General features: G+C 49.3%; 1 protein-coding gene and 1 long non-coding RNA gene across 6 annotated transcripts in view; one reads left to right on the forward strand and one right to left on the reverse strand.

The window, feature by feature from the left end:
* The window catches only part of Itpkb (inositol-trisphosphate 3-kinase B), a 95,050-nt gene that overhangs the window by 35,399 nt on the left and 40,000 nt on the right, over positions 1-19,651 (forward strand). The window contains exon 1 of one of the 5 annotated variants that reach the window (XM_087581489.1): positions 16,268-16,483. The exons of 3 other annotated variants lie outside the window; for them this stretch is intronic. In XM_087581489.1, coding sequence (XP_087437615.1) covers positions 16,433-16,483 — 51 coding nt within the window. In that variant the 5' untranslated portion in view covers positions 16,268-16,432. Of the gene's footprint in view, positions 1-16,267; positions 16,484-19,651 lie in introns of those variants that run through there. One more of the 5 variants, XR_015635359.1, reaches the window with a different exon arrangement.
* Positions 6,016-10,778, reverse strand: LOC148001842 (uncharacterized). The gene is made up of 3 exons (XR_015636225.1): positions 10,381-10,778; positions 9,667-9,731; positions 6,016-7,422 (listed from the first exon to the last, which is right to left on the reverse strand). It is a non-coding gene; the product is annotated as an uncharacterized LOC148001842 (long non-coding RNA).

The following is a 19,651-nucleotide window of genomic DNA, read 5'->3' on the forward strand; positions in this document are numbered from 1 at the left end:
CCCTGCAGCAGGAGCAGCCACACGCTGATCTTTCTCTTGAGAGCGCAGTTGTCCTGCTCAACGCGGAGCAAATGTTACCTCTCTATCTCTGTCCTCTTTCAGCCAAACATTTCCTACCTTTGTTGGTATCCTCTCTGTGTGTGCATGGGGAAGCAGAAGCGAGGACGGGTCCTTCTGATCAGGGAGCCGTTGGCCAGCAGGAACTCGCTGGTGTTTCTGACTCCGGCAGAATTAGGACACCATGATGTGGTGAGGAGCTAAGGGGTTTCACTTGCTCTGTTGACGATCAGGTGGGTGAGTGAGTGTCTCTGAGATGGTGCTGTTTTTTTCAAGACTGGTCAGTGGTTGGCTTTAGGAACACTTTTCTCACCGTGCCTCTCTCTGCCTTACGGACAATTTGCTGACTGCTGTGGATCTTTAAAGTGACAGAGGTTAGGAAGGTCAAGTTTTTAAAGTAGGTCTGTTACCAAGAAGCATAAACACCGGGAGCCCCACTGGCATTCTCCTTTTGGAGTTTTTGGTTCTTTTTTTTCCGGAGCTGGGGACCGAACCCAGGGCCTTGCGCTTCCTAGGTAAGCGCTCCACCACTGAGCTAAATCCCCAGCCCCCCTTTTGGAGTTTTATAGATGTGATAACACCTCCCAGGAGGATTCAACCTTACTTACATGGCAGGGACTGTCCCCTGTGGGTACACAGCCCAGTTTTGTTGTTGTTGTTGTTGTTTATCACAGCACCAAAAGTGTTTGAGGTTCTTGGGCCTGGAGTAACGTGAGCAGAAGCATCCTTAGACAGCAGGGGCATGGAAGAAGTCTGAGCTTAGATCCACAGAACTGTTCTGGACTGCCTGCTGGATGGTTTCTCCACACAAGGGGTGATGCCCTAAGTTGGAGTCCGAGGGCAAGTTGCAAGTGCTAGAAGCCTGTAGACCGTGGCATAGTGCCTGTGTCTCTTTTGCATTAACTGCCTCTCTCGGTTCTCTTCTTGGGCTCCATCTTGCCGGAGCCCAAGCTGGTGTTCCTCGGGCAGCCGAGCATTTATGGGAAGAAGGCAGTTAAGGTCACAGGCCAAGTTTCCATCCCAGCCTAGCCAATCAGTGATAGCATTTTAGGCAGGGAGATTTATCTTCCGTGAAAGCTCCTCCCGTGGGGACTGGGTGCTGCATGTGGCCTTGCATATGTGGTGCAAGTCTCTGGAGAATCCCCCAGTAAGACCTATAAGAAAAGGCTGCTGGGAAAGATAGTGGAGACTAACAAATATGGCGGTGGTCTAAATGCGGGGAATATTTTAGTTCATTTAACTCTCCGAATGACCCCATGAAGTAAGTGCTTATTAACATACCTCTCTTGCTGTAGACAAGGAAACTGAGACACAGGCTAAATAACTTAAAATGTGGGAGAAAACTCTGGTTTGAACACAGGCTGTCTGGAGTTAAGCCAATCTCTTAGCTGTGCCCTACTCCTTGGGTGTAGGCAATGGGGTAAGGATGTCAGTGTTATCAGCGGTCTGGGGTTGGGAGGGGTTGCTGCAAACTCCCCCAGAGGTGATTCTCTGAGCCACAGACTGAGCATCTGCTGTCCCAAGCTGGCACCCTTCCTTTTCTCTGTCACAGTGCTGTGGTTGTGGCAGGGGGCTCCCGCTCCTACCATCCTGCCAACTAAGCAAATGGCCACTGAGTATTTTCCTCTTGGCTGACACTGTGTCCTCCTCCTTGGCCTAACAGGCCCTTATTATCAGCATGTTAAAAAGCCAGGGCTGTTTCCTTATGGGAGGTGGTGGGGGTAGGAGGAGGCCAGAGGGCCACGGAGAGTTCAAGGCACCCAGAGAAAAACTTATAGCATTGTGCGTCCTTGGCAGCTCCTTCCTGGGCCTTCCCAGCAGCCCTCAGTGTCCAAGGAGACACGTTTTGATTCTCTGTCCTGAGATGCCGAGCTCAGCTCTCTTTATTTTCCGAGTATAGAAACAGTGGGTTGGAGAAGGCCCAGCCTGCAAGATGAGCAGAGTGACAGCAGTGACCCTGCCTAGGGCCCTTCCTGGAGCCCCAGCACACCTGTGAGTATGCCAGGTGGGAGCGGGCCAGGTGGGAGCAGGCCAGGTGGGAGCAGGCCAGGTGGGAGCAGGCCAGGTGGGAGCAGGCCAGGTGGGGAGCAGGCCAGGTGGGGAGCAGGCCAGGTGGGGAGCAGGCCAGGTGGGATGAGCAGCCATTGGGAGGCAGGGAGCTCTGTAGGGTCATCTTGGATGCCAAGACCTTCGCAGATCAAGCCCTGTCTTCTTAACTTCCTTCGCATTCCCATGTACTCCCTAAAGGCATCTTCTTCTCCCTTCCCTCCCCCAGCCTCCTGGCACTTAGTAATGACCCAGTCATGTGGGAGAAATCTGTCACCCTGGCTTTCCCAGAGAAGGTTTAATGGGATCTGAGATATGAGATGAAATGAAATGAAACCTGGAGTTATGCTTCCTGGCCTTAGGGTGCCATCTCCTCCTCTGACTGGCACAGTCCCCTAAGATGTGTCTCATCTCAGCGCAGCCAGCATCCCAACTCTGCTTCATCTGGGGCTGAGCTGCGGTCTCTGGGATCATGAGGAGTCCATGAACATTCTCATCTTTCACATCAACAGAAATTTCCTGAACAGCTCATCTGTGCCAGTTCATGCTGAGTGCTGTAGAAACACAGATCAAACCAGGCAGATCTTGCACCCCTAAGGAACCATCCAGATTGGGTGATTCCTCTTGACAGTTAAACCCATGACATTTAGGGAGCAGACAAGATTGAACTGGTTGGGGAGATTCAGGCAGAGCTGTCTTACAGTCCACATTGCTATTCAGCTCTGGTCTATCTGGACAACACAGTTAGGAGACCTTGCCTAGGCAGCTTGGGCCTGGGGGCAGCCAGTGTGGCTGTACCAGGAGAGCTTGGCTTCTCTTGGGGCTCTTGTGAAGTCAGAGAAGTGTGGTGTTCTGGGAGCTATTCTTACAAGCACCCTTTTGAGTTCTGTGCCCCAAATACTGGAGGCTCTCTGTCCTGCACTGCTACTGTGTAACACAGGTGGTGCCAGGACCTCAGTCACCTCCCTCCTCTGGTTCTTACAGTTGAGATATGGGAAAGTGGCTTTAAAGGTTATCAGTGGGGAGGCCTCAGGCTCGGTTGGTTCCTGAGTGGAAGTAGGTGGCCATCAGTGGCAGAGTTAGAAAATAAGGCCCAGGGAGACTCCTCTCTTGACCTCCAGGCACTCCCACCATCATCCCTTCCAGCATCACACAAGTGATATTCAGAGAGCCAGGCCGTTTGGGTGACGATGCAGAGCTTGCCTACTTCAAAGATCAGGGCCCCGGTGTTGCTCAGCTGCAAATGCTAAGACTAGCTTGGCCTGGTGGTACACACCCTTGATCCTAGCACTTGGCGGGCGAAGGCAGACAGATCTCTGTGAGTTTAAAGCCAGGCCTGGTTTACAGAGTGAGTTCCAGCACAGCCAGTGCAACACAGAGAGATCCTGGGGAGAGGGGAGGTTGGGATGGGGGGAACGACACATGGGACTTGGGGGGAAGTTGGTAAGGCAACTGGGAAATCAGAGCAGGGACTGGATAAAATGGCGGTGTGCTGTGTGAGGTCTCAATTCTTTTTGGTTTGGAGGAATGTCAGATGTGTTTTGTGACCAACCGCTTTGTCCCTAAATGGACCCTGGGAGACAGTGATCGCTGATGTTAGTGGTGCTCCACTCGGAAAACTCTGAGAGACTGGCATCCTCCTGCCTGTTGCTTCCTCTCTCAACCTTGGCCTCACATAAAGTAGACACCTGTATTCTACGTAGTAAACTATGGTTACTTTCTTACCTGCCAAGGTCGTATGCTATAACCAATGCCAGATACCAGTGAGTACTTTCTGTGTGCCAAGCCCTGTGGGATTTTCATTTTTAATGTATATGTAACAGCCTAATTATGTGTGTACGTATAGTTTAACTTTAATTTAATCTCAGACCCAAAACACGAGGTTGGCATCGGTACCCCGATCTTATAGATTTGGAAACAAAGGCCTAAGAAAGATTTAGAAACTGACCCATATTCACACCACCGGGATTTTAACCCAGGGTATTGAATTCCCTAGGCTGAATGATCCGGGCATTGGTGAATCAGGTAATTCGTGAAGCTTGGTGAAGGACAAGATGGAAAAGGGAAAAGGGAAATGAGAAAGAATTCTGGGAGGCTGAGTGTGATTAGCCCACTCCTGCCCCTCCCCTTCCTCGGCCCTTATCTCGGTTTCCCTCTCCTGTCCCTGGGTCCCTACCACCTCTTTTTCCCTCTTCCCAACCTCCACCCCCTACCATTCTGAAGAGGGGCTCTCCGAGGATAGGTGGGCCCTGCTGTGGCCCTTTCACTTCCTGTCTCTTACCCCATGATCTCTACATAGGCCTTCTCTTCTCTCTTGGTGCTTTCTGTGACTGATGTTGCTGTGGCTGTGACGGAGCACAGCCCCTCCCCCAAAAGGGACAGAGTTTACCTGAGGAAGGTAGGAGGCTCCTGGTGAAACTGGCCTGCTCAGACAGATGCCTGAGTGCCTCCTGCAAGATGTGTGTGGGTGGGTGGCGGGGGGGGGGGGGGGGGGGGGAGGGGGCGCTCAAGGTCACATGGCCATTGGAGTCACACAGGATTGTCCTATGTGAAACTGAGGTCTTTCCCACCCCTAGGCACTGGTGCACTGACTGCTGTTAAGCCAATGCCAGCTCACTTTGCACGGTCCTTTTCCAAAATGTGGACCTTTATATTCTTTTAGCATTGGCGTTGGCCTAGCATTTTAACCGATACGATTCTGACTCTCGATCTTTGTGATGAGTTGCAATTACCGAACCTGACTGAAAGGTCGGGAAGGGTAAAGGAACCTGTAGTGATATTGTCCCAGCGACCTCTTAACCCTGACCTTGAATAAACCAGATCAAAGGCTTGATTAACTCAGTGGCCTAGTGGTTTTCAGCATGCTCCTGCGTGTGTGTGTGTGTGTGTGTGTGTGTGTGTGTGTGTGTGTGTGTATTATGTGTGTATGTGTATGTTTGTGTGCATGTACATGTGTGTATGTATGCATGTGTGTATATTACGTGTGTATGTGTGTGCATGTGTGTATATTATGTGTGTATGTGTATGTTTGCGTACATGTATGTGTGTATGTGTATGTTTGTTTGCATGTATGTGTGTATGTGTATGTTTGTTTGCATGTATGTGTGTGTATGTATGCGTGTCCATGTGTGTATATTATGTGTATGTGTATGTGTGTGTTTGTGTGCATGTATATGTGTGTACATGTATGTGTGTGTGTGTGAATGTCTAGAGATATTTTTGTTGCTACACTGTCGAGATGGTATAGGTAAAGGCCAGGAGGAATACTATTACCCATTCACCACACAGGACAGCAGAGACAACTGGTTCCTAAGTGTAAAGATTGCTCACACTTACATGCTGGTGGCAGAGCCACAATGTCCTTGCTTGTAACATAAGCATAGTGACACCGTCTTCTAGACTGTGGAGGTTTGAATGAGCGAGGGAGGATGTGGAAGACTGTAAAGTGATCCTGTGATTTCCGTCTGCTGGGAGCCTTGTGCTGTACCCTGCTGCTCCTCACAGACTTGAGGTGAAACTGTAAAGAGTGAACTAGAATTAGACTTAGACGCCCCCCCCTCCAGGGAGGCCCCAAGAGAAGCATCCGTCAGGGCTCTGGGGACCATTTCAGCAGCTATAACAGTCATATAACCGTTCCATCTCAGAACAACCCAACCCTGCTTTGGGGCAGGATTATTACCCCCACTTCCTACATCGAACACCTCTCCCACGCCGTCCGTCCTTCTTGGGCTGCGTCGGAAGAGGGATGCTTTCAGTCCACCAGACTTATCTTAGTGAGACTATGCCTGCTTTCCCCTGCAAATGTCACGAATCACTTGTGTAAACTTGCCCTTAGTTTGTCAAAACATTAGGCAAATATTTCCCCACCTATCTCTATGGTATCTAAACTCAAAGATCCTTAGCAATGATTCTGTGAGCACAAAATGGGTTCTTTATGGGCCCCGCTGTGGCTAAGGCCATTGGATAATCTGAATTTTCCTATGAACACTGGCATGGCACATTTTGGATATGCTCAGGATATCCAGGCCAAAAGAAAATGGAAACCTATGTTCTGTGTGGACTTGGACTCACAAAAGTAGGACTGGCCCTTGTGGACCACAGGGAGCCTTAAACAATCACAGCCTTCAAATGGCCACCTTAGTCCATTTCCGTTGCTGTAACAAGATACCTGAGGCTGGGAACTAAGGAAGAAGAATATGGCAATGCCTCATTCTTCTGGAGGGCAGGGAACTCTGGAACATTTTGTTGAGGACTTCTGGCCTCAATTGCCAGTGGGCTCCACAAAGCCATGCAGAAAGTGATGTTGAACTTTACAGAGCATCACCTGGTAAGAAGATGTGGTAACCACAGTGTCATCTGCCATCACAGGGACCCCCTTCCTTCATGGCTCAGACCTCCTAACTCACTCCCAATGGACTTGCCTTCAAAGACAAGAGCACGTAAATTTGGAGACTCCACTTCCAACTCACTAACTTCCAAGGGACACATTCCAACCACAGCACAAGTGACATGCTTCCCTGAGATAAAACAGACCAGGATGGGACAGAGAACCGCAGAATCCTTTGCTCAGAGCAGTGGCGAGCGCCATTTGTGAAGTCTGTTTTCGGTTTAATGTCTATGGAAGTGAGGAATATGCTGGATGTGCTGTAATTAGACTGTTTACAATGAGTCACAATTTAAAACTGTCAGAGTGATCTGAGAGTCCCATACAGGGACTGGTTCTAAAGTCTCGACGTTAGATTCTAGAACATCACTGTTGTCGCTAATGTCAGTGTAGAAAGGGAGGTACTCATCGTAGCTTAGCTATCGGCCAGACAGAGAGGGTGTGGTGATCGAGGGTCTGACTACTCCCAGAAGGCTGCAGTGCTCTGGAACCGGTGTCTCCTGTGCTCTGCTGCGGACTCCCAGTCTTCCCTTTGTCCACAGGAGCCGCGGCTCTGCTTCTGAGAAGGCAGCACTCTGTGCTCTGTTCACAGGAGGTGACCAGAAGTGGCTCTTGAGTTGGCTGGTTTATGTCAACCTGACACAGGTTAGAGTCATCTGAAAGGAGGGAACCCCAACTGAGGAAACTTCCTCCAGGAGACCCAGCCGTAGGCAAGTCTTATAGGGCTTTTTCTTAGTGATCGCTGGGGGAGGGCGCAGGCTTTTGCGGGCTGGTGGTCCTGGGTTCTATAAGAAACAGGCTGAGCTGGGCAGCACAGACACACACCTTTCATCCCAGCACTTGGGAGGCAGAAGCAGGTGGATCTCTGTGAGTTCAAAACCATTCTGGTCTACACAGTTCCAGGACAGCCAGGGCTGTTCCACAGAGAAACCGCTCTTGAAAAGCAACAGCAACAACAACGAAGAAAAGAAAAAGAAAGCAGTCAGTGAGCATGCCAGTAAACAGCACCGCCATCTTCTCTGTATCAGCTCCTGCCTCAAGGTCCCTGCCCTGTTTGAGCTCTAGCCCCTGGCCTCCTTCACTGTGATATGGAATCCTACGCCAAATAAACCCTTTCCTCCCCAGCTTGCTTTTGGTCATGGGGATTCATCACAGCAGGAGTGACGCTACTAGGTCAATGCTGTCTGCAGATCCTCTGCACCAATGGAGGACAGCAGTGTCCAAGCCAGGGCTCACATGTCTGCTAATCCTTGGTCAACACAACCATCGTTGTGAGGCTTAGCGCACTGCATCTGGGATTTCAGCTGAAGCCAGAGCCCCAGCCCAGGAGGGTGACAGCCATCAGCCTAGGTGTCCGGCGAGAGTCTGCTCTTAGGGCTTGTTAGACATATTTGCAAAGAGACTTGCACAAAGCAGCCTTGTAGTACGGGACAGCCCTCCTGCCCTTCTCCTTCCCTGGCAGTCTTGAGTATACGCTGGGCATTAAGGAGTCTACATTTGAACATCAAGTCCTTTGAGTGACATGATACCCCTCAAGCACTTGCTCTTGGTAGTAGGCGGGTGAGGGCGGCTTGGCGTGACTCTTACAGACGTGGCAGGCACACTTACTACCTACGTCATAAGGTTTTGGGGAGTAGGATATGGCCCCCGGGGCCCAAGTTCAGCCTCTCAGTGGCAGTGAAGGGTGAAGACAGGAGGTGGCTTACGAGAAGGAACCCAGGGCCACAGCTTGGGTGGGTTTTCTTCAGAAGCTCCTCCATTACGGATGATGTCTACCTTATTGTCTATTTAAGGAGGCTTTGGAGCTTGTGTTTATGGGTCTCCCCCCGCCGCTTTGTGTAACTTGGGTCACAGCAGCAGAGATGGAGTTCTTGTTCACTCAAATGGAAAATTGGACTGAGCCGGGCCCTGTGGAAAACTTGGGGAAGTCAAGAAACCAGGCAAACAGGATTGGAAAAAAAAATTATCCTAGTGTAATGGAAAGAGAATATACACTTTGAATTTTAGCCCTGCTCCTTGAGCCCGGTGCCAGGTTCTTCCATTTCCTCATTTAAAATGACATCTAACCTTACCACGCTTTGAAGGCCCATTGGAAAGGAGAGACATGACATTTACATAGTCGCCCCTCACTAAATACTGATATTTTTAAAAATCCAATTTCTTTATTTTTATTTTATGTTCATTGGTGTTTTGTCTGCTTGTATGTCTGTGTGTACAGATCCCTGGAAACTAAAGTTACAGACACCTGTGAGCTGCCAGGTGGGTGCTGGGTATTGAACTTGGATCCTTTGGAAGAGCAATCAGTGCTCTTAACCACTGAGCCATCTCCCCAGCCCCCAATTTTTTTTTTTTTGGTATACTTGTTTCTCCAAGTTTCATTACTAGTCCTGTGAACTCACCAATTAAGTCTCAACACATATCTGGAAGCCCAGAGACTAAAACAGTATTTTTGTAGGCTGTAGGGGACCATGTGGCAAGGGTGGCTAGGGACCGCTGAAACCCATCTGCTTCCTGAGCTCTTACTGCTTTGGGGCCATTTAAAACCCAAATGCACTGGGCTGGCGAGACAGTGGGGGACGGCACTCGCTGCCAAGCCTGACAACTTGAGTTCAACCCCTGGCTCCTACCTTGTAGAAGGGGAGGCTTGACTCCTGTAAATTGTTCTGTGACCTCCATACCCATGCTGTGACACATACATGCACACATATAACTAGACAGACAGATAGACAGACAGACAGACATCAAAAACAGACCAACTCATCAAGTACAGATGAGACGGGTATGGTGGACCTCATGGCCAACAGCGTCTGCAGGCAGAGCACAGTCACTGAGGTGGCCTTAACCAGCTACGTGGCATCACTCTTTATTAGGAAAAGTTGAAAATTGTCAGAGAATAAAGTTTTCCTGAGGGCTTTGGCCTTAGAACGCACAGTCTCTCTTCAGTGTTCCCCTATAAAGGGTCCCCCCCACACACCCCATGCTAAATTGAGCCAACTGAACTAGCCAATGTGATATTTTGCAAGTTTCAGGGTGTGGGGCGGGGGGGGTATATGTAGGGGGGGTGGTGCCTGCTAATTCTAGATCCTCTCCTTCCTGCTTCTGATTCAAGCTCAGGCTCAGGCATTCATAGGCAGTGGAGGGACTTTCTGGGGCTGATTTTAGAAAAGGTGCTTGCTTACCGTGCATGGCCCACCTCCGCCCAGCCTGGCTCTGACCTTTCTTAGCTGAAGCTCCTGACCTAAAGCTGGGGTGAGAAGAGAAGAAATTGACCTTACAGACTTGCCCAGAGATCTTTTGAGGAAGCTACTGTGTGTCTTTATCTCCAAAGGGAAGAAACTCAAGATCTTTAACTGTGAAACAATATACATAGGAAAAAAAATTTTTTTTTTTACCATTTTCAACTATATAGTCCAGTAGCATTAAATAGACTCACAGTGGGCAGCCATCACCACCATCTATTTCCAGAACTAAATCTCACACATCAAAGTCTGGGGTTTGGAGGTGTACCTCAGTGGCAAGAGTGCTTGTCTAGCACGGATAAGGCCCCAGGTTCTACCCTAGCAAGGCATCAAACTAAATAGCAAAATTGTATCCTTACATAATAACTTCCCAGTCTTTTTCCTCAGCTCCAGCCAGACATTCTACTTCCCATCTGTAAGTCTATAAAGCTGACTGCTTCAGCAGCAGTGGAATGCCACAGTGTTCCCTTCTGCCTTTTCTTACTTAGTGTTGTTACATCCTCTAGGTTCCTCCATGGTGTAGTGTGTGTCACAATTAATTCCTTCCTTCCTTCATTTATTTCCAGTCCTAGAACATTGAACCTAGACCTTTGTGGATGCTAAGAAAGCCCTCTACCCCTGAACTAGGCATCCCTTCATATCTCTTTTACTTACTGTTTGACACAGAGTTGTGGTCTTTTTCCCAGGCTAGCCTTGAATTCTCCTCATAGCCTTGACTTTGTAATCTTTCATCTCAAACCTCTGAAGTAGTTAGGATGACAGACTTGAGCCACCAGGTCTTGCTCCGAATCCTTCCTCTTTAGGAGGGCTGTATCATCGTTCCTTGAGTGTATACGCCGTGTTTCAGTTACCCAGTCATCTGTCATCAGACTGTTGGTCTGCTCTGCATTCGAACAAATTGTCAGAAGCAAGTCTGGATGTGCTTGAAATGGGGACCCAGTGTCCCAGCCTCCCGTGAGGCGGACAAGTTGAATAGATAGCTGGTGCTCTGTGCGAGCGAGCGAGCACGGGTGTGTGAATGTGCCTGAGCATCTGTCTTCCTCAGTTGACGTAAATAGCTGGAGTGCAAAAGCCCTGTTTTATATCTGAAGGAATGCTTCTTACCTATTGTGCTGTCAGAGACTTGGTGTAAAGGTAAACAGGAGGCGCGTGCTTGACGCAGGACTGGATGTGGCCAGCTCTGGGTCAGGTTTCCACTGGGGCCTCCTCTGAGTCAGCCCCACTCCTGGATCACCAGCTTGCTTCAGGATGCTGCCCTGAGGTGCTGAGCACCAACAGGCGTGTGTAACACCCCCAACCCAGCAGTATCGCCACCATCTCTTGCCGGTATGATTTTGGCCAAGTCATTTTAACTTCCTCCAGTCCTCGGTCTTCACATTTTAAGAGGGTTCGAGGAGTGCATAATAAAAGTAACATAGCAAAATGCATTGCCCTGTACCTGGCTTATGGTATGTGTTCTCTTTTCCTTCCTTGCCAGGAAAGACCTTGTTCAATTACTATGGGGGCCCCCACCCAGCCTACCACAGTGCTTGGCGAACAGAGGCAGCTGCCAGCCGAATGCTTATTAACTTTATCCTGCACAGCACTAAGCGGGGCAGACTGCTCTGTTAAGCAAGCACAAGGCCCCTAGAATATGCTCAGCTGGGTGGGAGGTACTTTGAAGAGAGCCTTGTTTGGATGGGTAAATTCTGGCCTTTTTTTTGAAAAACAAAACCCTAACGTTGGCCTCATTACTTTTCGGTCATTCACTGCCTCTTTGTCTGTGTGTAGAGTGCTCTTAAGAGATTACTGACTAGACCTTTAAAAATAGGCCAGTTGTCAGATGTCTTGGCAAGAGAATGTATCCCAATGGCGTTAGGATTTTTCCTGAAGTTAAACATCTCTCCTTGGAGAGGTTTGTTTTTATCATCAGCTGCTAAACATTCTCAGGAGGTCACAGGACAAACTCAGTTCCAAGTGAAGGGCATGGAATCTGCTAGATTTAAGTAAAGGGTTAGTGGGGGACGGGGCTTACGTTTTGTTGGGGGACAGCTGAATGGCTGTGGCTGGGAGTAAAGAGATGTTGGAACCATCTCAAGGGGCTGCACCATCCTAGAGTCCCCATCCTCCTGTATTTGGGTTGAGCAAGGAAAGTCATACCGGCCTCTGTAGGTAGAATTTGGCTCTGACAGAGAGGCGGACAGGGATTGTTGATAGGGGCCAAAGGTCATGTAGATTGATCATGAAAATCATTCTAGCTGTGTCAGAACCCTGCCTTGGATTAGCAAGCAGCCGTAGCACATCTGAGGGTCTCAACCCCAGAGCAGTCTGTTCTTGGGATGAATACCATTAGCACCAAGTAGGACCGGTCAGTTCATGCATGGTTGGCATAATGGTGGAGGACTTCCCTTTTCCCCGCCTGGCCCACATTACCAGCTAATGCTAAGAGCAGCAGAATACAGGGCAGTGAAGCTTCTAAACAAGAGGGCAGTCTGAGCAGAGCCAAGGGAGTCCACACTGGCCAAGGGGGTCCACAATGGGCCTCTGGGCCACTTGAGAGCAATTCCCCAGAATGCTGTCTTAAGAGCAGTTCCCTGGAATGCTGTCTATTTCGGCTTTGGATTTCCAGAGCTAGCTTGACAATTGTCACATGTCGGGTCCTGTGCTGACTTCCCAGAACTCTCAAGGGCTGTTAGGGATCTTCTGTCACAGTCACATCACTGGCCAAGTTTGTCACTTTGGAGGGACTTAACATCAGAAGTGTAACCCATCAGGACCTTGATCCCTTTCTTTTCGCCTTTATTTGAACTTGTGCCCAAGACTGGCTATTGGCTTCCAGTATTTGCGTGAAAACAGAACAAAAAGGAAAGAAACTCTGGGGTCTTTGGGGGCACTTCTCTAGGTTTGTTCATTTGTTTGTCTGTTTTTGTTAAAAACAGGGATCATAGGCTGGGAGATGGCTCAGCTGGTAAGAGTGTTTGCCACCAAAACATGAGGATCTGGATTTGGATCCTCAACACCCACATAAAAAGCTGTGTGTGGTGCATGCTCCTGCTGACTGACCAGCCTAGCTAAATCATCCAGCTGCAAGTTCAGTGAGAGACCTTGGCTCAAGGAGACTTGGGCTGGGAGATGACTTAAAGGTTAAGAGCACAGGACCCAGGTTCAGTTCCCAGCATTCACAACTTGTGACTTACAGCTGATTGTAGACCCAACTCCAGGAGGATCAGATACCTCTGGCCTCCATGGGGACATCTCCATGAGCGCGCGCGCGCGCACACACACACACACACACACACACACACACACACACACACACAACACACACACACACAGAGAGAGAGAGAGAGAGAGAGAGAGAGAGAGAGAGAGAGAGAGAGAGACATGCACACACACGCACAATTTAAAAACAATAAAAATAAATCTTAAGGAAAGTAACAAGGTAGAAAGTGATTGGGGAAGAGACCTGACACTGACCTCTGGCCTCCATGAGTACTGACCTCTGACCTCCATGAGCACCTGCACACGTGCATCTCATCCACTTATACATGTGCACACACATAATATCACACAGCCTGCAATTACAGCAGATTTAATGTGCCAGCTTAAAAATAAATACGGACTATAGCTTCGCAGGTCAGTCAGTAAAGGTAATGCCACTGAGCCTGACAACCTGAGTTTGATCCCCTAAATCCATGCGGTAGAAGGAAAGAAAGAACAACTACAAATTGCCCTCTGACTTCCCTATATGCCAACACTCACACAGGTGCATACACAGATAAAATAAATGTTAAGAAGTTGTTAAGAACTCTTAAAAACCTATTCTCTGTAGATGCCTCTTGTATGTTCCTTATGCCTCATAAAGTGTGAATGGCTAATACAGAAATGAGTTTGGGGGAAAGACTGCTGAAAAGTCTCCTTGTCTGGACCCAGTTGAGAACCCAAGACTGGGTTTGTTGTGTTGCTCCTCAGGTGTCTGTGGAGGTCATGAACACCCTAGAAGAGTTCAAAATCAATTTTAAAAAAAAACCTATAGGGGCTGGGGATTTAGCTCAGTGGTAGAGCGCTTACCTAGGAAGCGCAAGGCCCTGGGTTCGGTCCCCAGCTCCGAAAAAAAGAACCAAAAAAAAAAAAAAACAAAAAAACAAACCTATGCCCTGCCTTGGCTTGAACAGCAGGCCTCACAGGAGTGGGTTCCTGCAGATGAGAAACAAAGGTAGGGCAGTGGCTCAGGCAAGGAAGCCTGCCTGTGGTTGGCATCTCTGTATCCCCATCTGCAGCATCTAAGTCCCAGGGAGGGCAGGAGTGAATTCCAAAGCCACTCACTGTTGCTGCCCTCTCTTCTGGACCAGAACTCATTTGAGCCTAAGTCTTGGTGACACTATAGAGAGTTTCCATGTTTAGCTATTCCTTTTGGCTCGTTGTCTACAAATACACGAGGAACCCAGGAAAACAAAGGACTTGCCTCCTCTGTGAGTCAGGGAGCTGGTCCAAGGTGTCTTCTCTGCCTGGAGTTTTCAGGCAGTGGTTTCCTTACTGTAGCAGGCTTTGGTCTTCCAAAGAATTGCCGCCCACCACCCATATCTCAGGGCACCTTGTACATTGCCCTTGCCCCGTCTCTGTCTAAGCCAGCTGTGTGGAGTCATCAGGCCAGTGTGGCAAGGGCATATTAGTGCCTATGTCTGTTACGTTTCCTTGATGCCATGATTAAATACACAAAGGGAGTGACTGGAGGGAGGAAGGACTTACCTTGCTCAGGATTGGAGAGGGTACAGTCCATCATGGTGGGGAAGGCATGGAGGGGTTCACATTATTAGGGCTATGTGACTGGGACTCCTCCCATCTCAGTAGACATGGAAACAGAGAGGGCCTCAGGTAGGTAGGAACCAGGTCAGGCTATGACCATAAACCCAGACCTACAGCCTTCTAACTCCATGTCTGCCAGCTGGGACGTAAGTCCAAATGGTTCTATAACCTACCAAAATTGACACCACCAACTAAGGACCCAATATCCAAACACACAAGCCTGTGGGGCTATCTTAGGTCTAACACTGACACAAGACGACTCTTAGGAGCAACAGACACATACTGAGACTGTGGACTCTCTATTTCTGATGTCATGCATAGCTACCCATTATATTTAACAAAAGATTCCCAGTTGGGTGGGAGGCTCGTGGGTAGGTGTACTTCGGATAATGAATAGTGTGGGGCCTGCAGTCTGGTTGTCTGTACAGGGGCTTTGGGTTTTACTCTTATTTGGACCGCATGGAAGATGTATTACTTGTGGTCGGAGGAGGGATAGGCCCTAGAGGATGTAAGGAACAATGTGGGACCTTTGAGGTTTTCCCACGGAGCATAAAAGCACTCAAGTGGTCCAGTCTTATTGAATTTCCCTCCTTTCCTTGAGGGTCAAGGTGGAACCTAGCCTCTGAATTTTTACCACTGAACTTTCAAGAGATAGTGTCTCTGCAAACCCCATGAATTTCCCTACTTTTGATACTTAGAGATCCCTTTTCTAGTTAATACCAGGCATGTCTAGAAATGGCATCCGGTCTGATAAGTAGTTGAGGTGCTGGGTCATTCTCTGGCCCTCCAGATGCAAGCATCATCGGTACCTTGTGACCTGCCTCCTGCCCAGCCACTTCTAGGATTCATCCCGGGGCAGGAAATGGGTTTGAAAGCAGGCAGGCTCACCTGCCTCTCCCTGGGCTTGTCCTCCAGTGCCCTGGTAAGTCTTGTGTGTGCCAGGCGGGGTCTTCGAGCTTCTCTGCTGTGCCGAGTGGGCTGTATCTTTCTCGAAGGAGCTTGCCTTGCCCATCCGGGGTTGGTTTCAGAGTGTCTCCTGTTGGCTTCTCCATCCTCCCCTGCCCTTCCCCAGTTCCCCTCCTTCCCACAATTCCACTCTCAGCAGCTCCCTGTGCTGCTCCCCACTACTCTGCCTCACTACCAAGCCCAGCTCTTACCACTTCCCACACCAATCCCTGGAGCTGCATGATCAAGAGGGTAGAAATCTGCCTCTTGAATAGGTCCAGGGTCCCAACTCTCCAAACACCCAATTACCAAAAACTGGGCACTAACAGCACCGATACCACAAGAGGAAAACTCCACCCCTGACCTCATGTGATGGACGGTCGTTCAAACACAGTCTCACTAAAAATGTCGTATAAAATTACCTTCAGGCTATGCACAAAAGGCGTGTGTGAAGCAAGAATTAATTCTAATTCTGTGCTAAGATGTGAGTTCTATTTCTAAGATACATATCATTGTGTGTATGCAAATATTCAAACATCAGGAAACAAAAAAAGAAAAGAAAAAAGAGATCTGGCATAGGTCTGGGCCCAAGCACTTTATGTAAGGGACGCTCAATCTTGTGTGGTGTCTTCAGACTTTTAACCAGCCAACCTGTGTGTTCATTTTATAAACACTGAGCTAAACACCTGATACATGCTAAACATTCCTGCTGGGCAAGATCCATGTCTGGTGGAGGTGGAGGTGTCGTTGGTCATATCTCAGGCAGAGGCTTCAGGGAGGCCCTGGAGGGTTGGGTCATGGTGTCGTGGGCAGACTGGGAGGGGTATGCCTGCCCCAGGACTTGCTGGGAGGATCCCCTGCCAAAGCTTATCTGTGAAGGCTCCGTGGGAGAGGGGAACATCGGGCTAGGTTTTCATTGTTGAGTTGGACTTCCGTAGCTGCCTGTTGAAGGGACAGGGATTCACAGTTGAAATCGATGTTAGGAATGGCCAGAAGACCTGAGAGGACTCGGCAAGACTGGGAAATGGTGAGTGGGCCTTTGTTGCCAGCATCTAGGGGCAGGGGTGGGGCCCAGCCAGCTGGCAGCGTGCTATAAAGCAGGCCAAATTTTGCAGTGAGGCGTTCTAAGGCTGTTAAAGCAGCCCGTGGATGACAAGAGGACATGTCAGATTTTGAAGGGAATATAGGCATAATGACATGTCCCCTATGACAAGGACCCATGGTGTCTGTCTCTCCTGATGAAGGGCTATTTCCCTCCCGGTACCTGGAAGGGGGCCTCTTCCCGTGTTATTTTGCTTTCAACATCTACACAGGCATTTGTTGGTTTGTGATATGGTCTCACTGTGTAGCTTTGGTCAGCCTGGAACTCTTAGAGAGCCACCTGCCTCTCCCTCCCGTAGTCCTAGTAACTCAGCTGCTGTGAGAGACTAACTTGAGGCCAGAAGTTCTACACCCTAGCAAGATCTGGCATCTTAGAGATATTTTTTTCTTAAAGAAAAAAGATGAGGAGGAAGAAGGCCCGTGAGCAGCTTTTGCCCTTCTCCATGGAGGGCTCGAAAACCCCCTGATTGTGAGTCTAGTATTCTGCATCCTGGGCAACGCTGGCCCGAGGGGATGGACAGTGGAGGTTAGGGGGTGGGGTACACCAGGATCAGTGGGGCAGCACATGGCCCTGGCAGATCTAGGCTTGGTTCCTACCTGTGGGCCTCCTGGAAGTCTTGGGGGGTCAGTGCTTGGCTTTCTGGTCTGTAAGGTTTGTCATGGTGGCAGGTTCATCTCACAAATGAGAACAGTGACAGGATTTACTTTCCAAGACCCTTCCTGGGATGTGGCCGGCTTCCCCAAGGACTTTCCCCCCAGTCCCTCCACTGTGGAAGGAAACACACATTTTTAAAAGGTGCAGCTTCTGATCCCCTCCCCCACACCGAGAGAAGCATGCTCTTGGGACAGGAATGTAGGCAAGTCAGGGGAGCCTGCTTGCCGACTGCTGCTTATAGACTGGTCTCTCTCTCCTGGAAGCCTCATGACAGGCAAGCTGGCTGGTAAGAGTTTGGCAAAAGATGAGTCACGGTGGTTAAGAACATTTGTTTCTCTTGCAGAGGACCCACGTTTGATTCCCAGCACCGACATGGTGACTCACAACTATTTATAACTCCCGTCCCAGAGGGAGGCCGTCTTCTGACATCCTTTCTAAACAAAGGTGCTTGGGGAGATGAAGCCTATGCTGGGGACATAAGGTGCTTGACGGTTGAGTTTTGTGACTTTAGGTCCCCCTTCACCCTGTCCTTGGGCAGGTGGCTTTTTGCCTTTCTTTCAGATGAAGAAGAGAATGAGGGTGTGACGTGTTACCCAACTCAGTGCTAGAATCAGGGCTCTAACCAGAGTGACTTGGCTAGTGCTTTGGATTAGTTCTATATCCACAAACCCTCCAAGCACCCCAGTCACAGGTGACATTACACAGCTGCCATAAGTCCTTTGAATTGGTTACAGGCAATGCCCATGGCATGGTGGAGTCAGTAGGTTCTCCTTATACAGACATAGGTCGAAGTCCTGGTTCACCTTTGATGAGTTGCGCCTTCCTTGAGCCCGTTTTCTCATTAGTGAATCGGACCGGTCTTAACCCTGTGCCGTCGTTGCTTTTATAGGGCTGTCCTAAGCATCGAGGGAAATAATATACAAATGCAAAATCGCTCCCTCGGTTACACAGACGTTAAAGGGGAAAGGAGAGATGAGGAAGAGTAAGAGTGGTGCTCCTGGTAGGTTGTTTTATTCCGGACTGCTCAGAAACCATTGATGCTGGTTTGGTATTTCTTCCCCCTCCTCTCTGCCTCCCATTCCTGTCGGAGTCCCAGTATCTGTCTCTTCCACCCAGCTTCGCACAGTTTGTAAAGAACACATGACAAGTTGCCTGGCTAGCTGCTCCTCTGGGGCCTGGCTTCCCTCAGAGTCTCACAGTAGGGTGTGGGAAGAAGGTAGGCGTGAGGGCTGGGGCAGACAGACCTGTCTTCTGCAGAACGCTTTGCGATAGCATAATGTGTCAGCCGCCTACTGTGGGAGGTAGAAGTGAGGCCAGATACAGCCAAGTTGTCCTTTAAACACACACACACCCTCTCCTGAGGTGGAATTTACAAGTGATCTGGGTGGGAAACAAAAGTGAAGTGTCCTGGGTGCTTGGGCGATGCCTGCCTGCTTCCACACACTCTTAGTTTCTTTTGGTTTTCACAACTGCCTGTAAGGAAATAGTGATCTCTACAGGGATCCCTCTGAAGGGGACAGTCAACGGACTGCATCTTCACATATTAAACATATCGAATTCTGTGGCCGATTTATTTGTTAACAGTCACAGGCAACACTTAGAGGACCTTGAATGGCTCAGGTAATGACTAGTATAGCTAATTCTTCCACACTGCAAAGGAAGTATTATTAATTACTGCCACGCCCATTGTACACATGACAAAACTAAGGCCCAAGTCACACGAGGGCAGGAGGTGTGGGGGCTTAGATGCAAGTTTCTGCCTGCATGGTTCCCACCCCTTCCCTGTCTTGCTATCATCTAATTTCCCTGTGAATGCACACAAGTTTCCAAGGACCAGACCTGCTTGCTGACTGCTACTTAAGCATTCTTAGCCTTCTTGGACCATTTTGATTAAACACTAGCCAGGTGGATCTGGCCTGAGCCGCATTTTGGAAAAACTTTGGAAGCTTTAATGAGTCTCGGAGCCAGACTGCATTCTAAGCTGCTTAGCTCAGAAACTCTAAGAGAGGGCGCTAAGTCCCCAGCGATGCTGAAGTGTGGCCAAGGTTAAGAACCACCTCCCTGCCAACCTTGACTGTGCTTGCTCATGGAGATGGGAGCCCCCTGGGAGCCCTTAAGGAAACCGAGATGGCTTTCAGTCCACCACCTCCGTCTGTTTACCAGCATCATTCATTCTATCTGCAACACAGAGCCCTAACGTAGATGTCTGTGTTCCTGAATACTCCCAGGAACAGGCTCCACTCTGTCCAAAGGGCTTCAGGGCAATGGGGCGGCCTGGCCTCAAACTTGTTATGTAGCTGAGGATAACCTTGAGCTGCAACCATATTGCTTCTGTCTCCTGGATGCTAAATTGGCAGGTGTGTGACCCGTAGCCTGCTAGCAGACACTTAGGAGGGGAGGAGAGGACAACTGCCCAGGACTTGTAAATTATGTTCTTCA

The sequence above is a fragment of the Rattus norvegicus genome, chromosome 13, assembly GCF_021556685.1.
Source record: "Rattus norvegicus strain SHRSP/BbbUtx chromosome 13, alternate assembly SHRSP_T2T, whole genome shotgun sequence".
In the NCBI taxonomy this organism is placed as follows: Eukaryota; Metazoa; Chordata; class Mammalia; order Rodentia; family Muridae; genus Rattus; species Rattus norvegicus.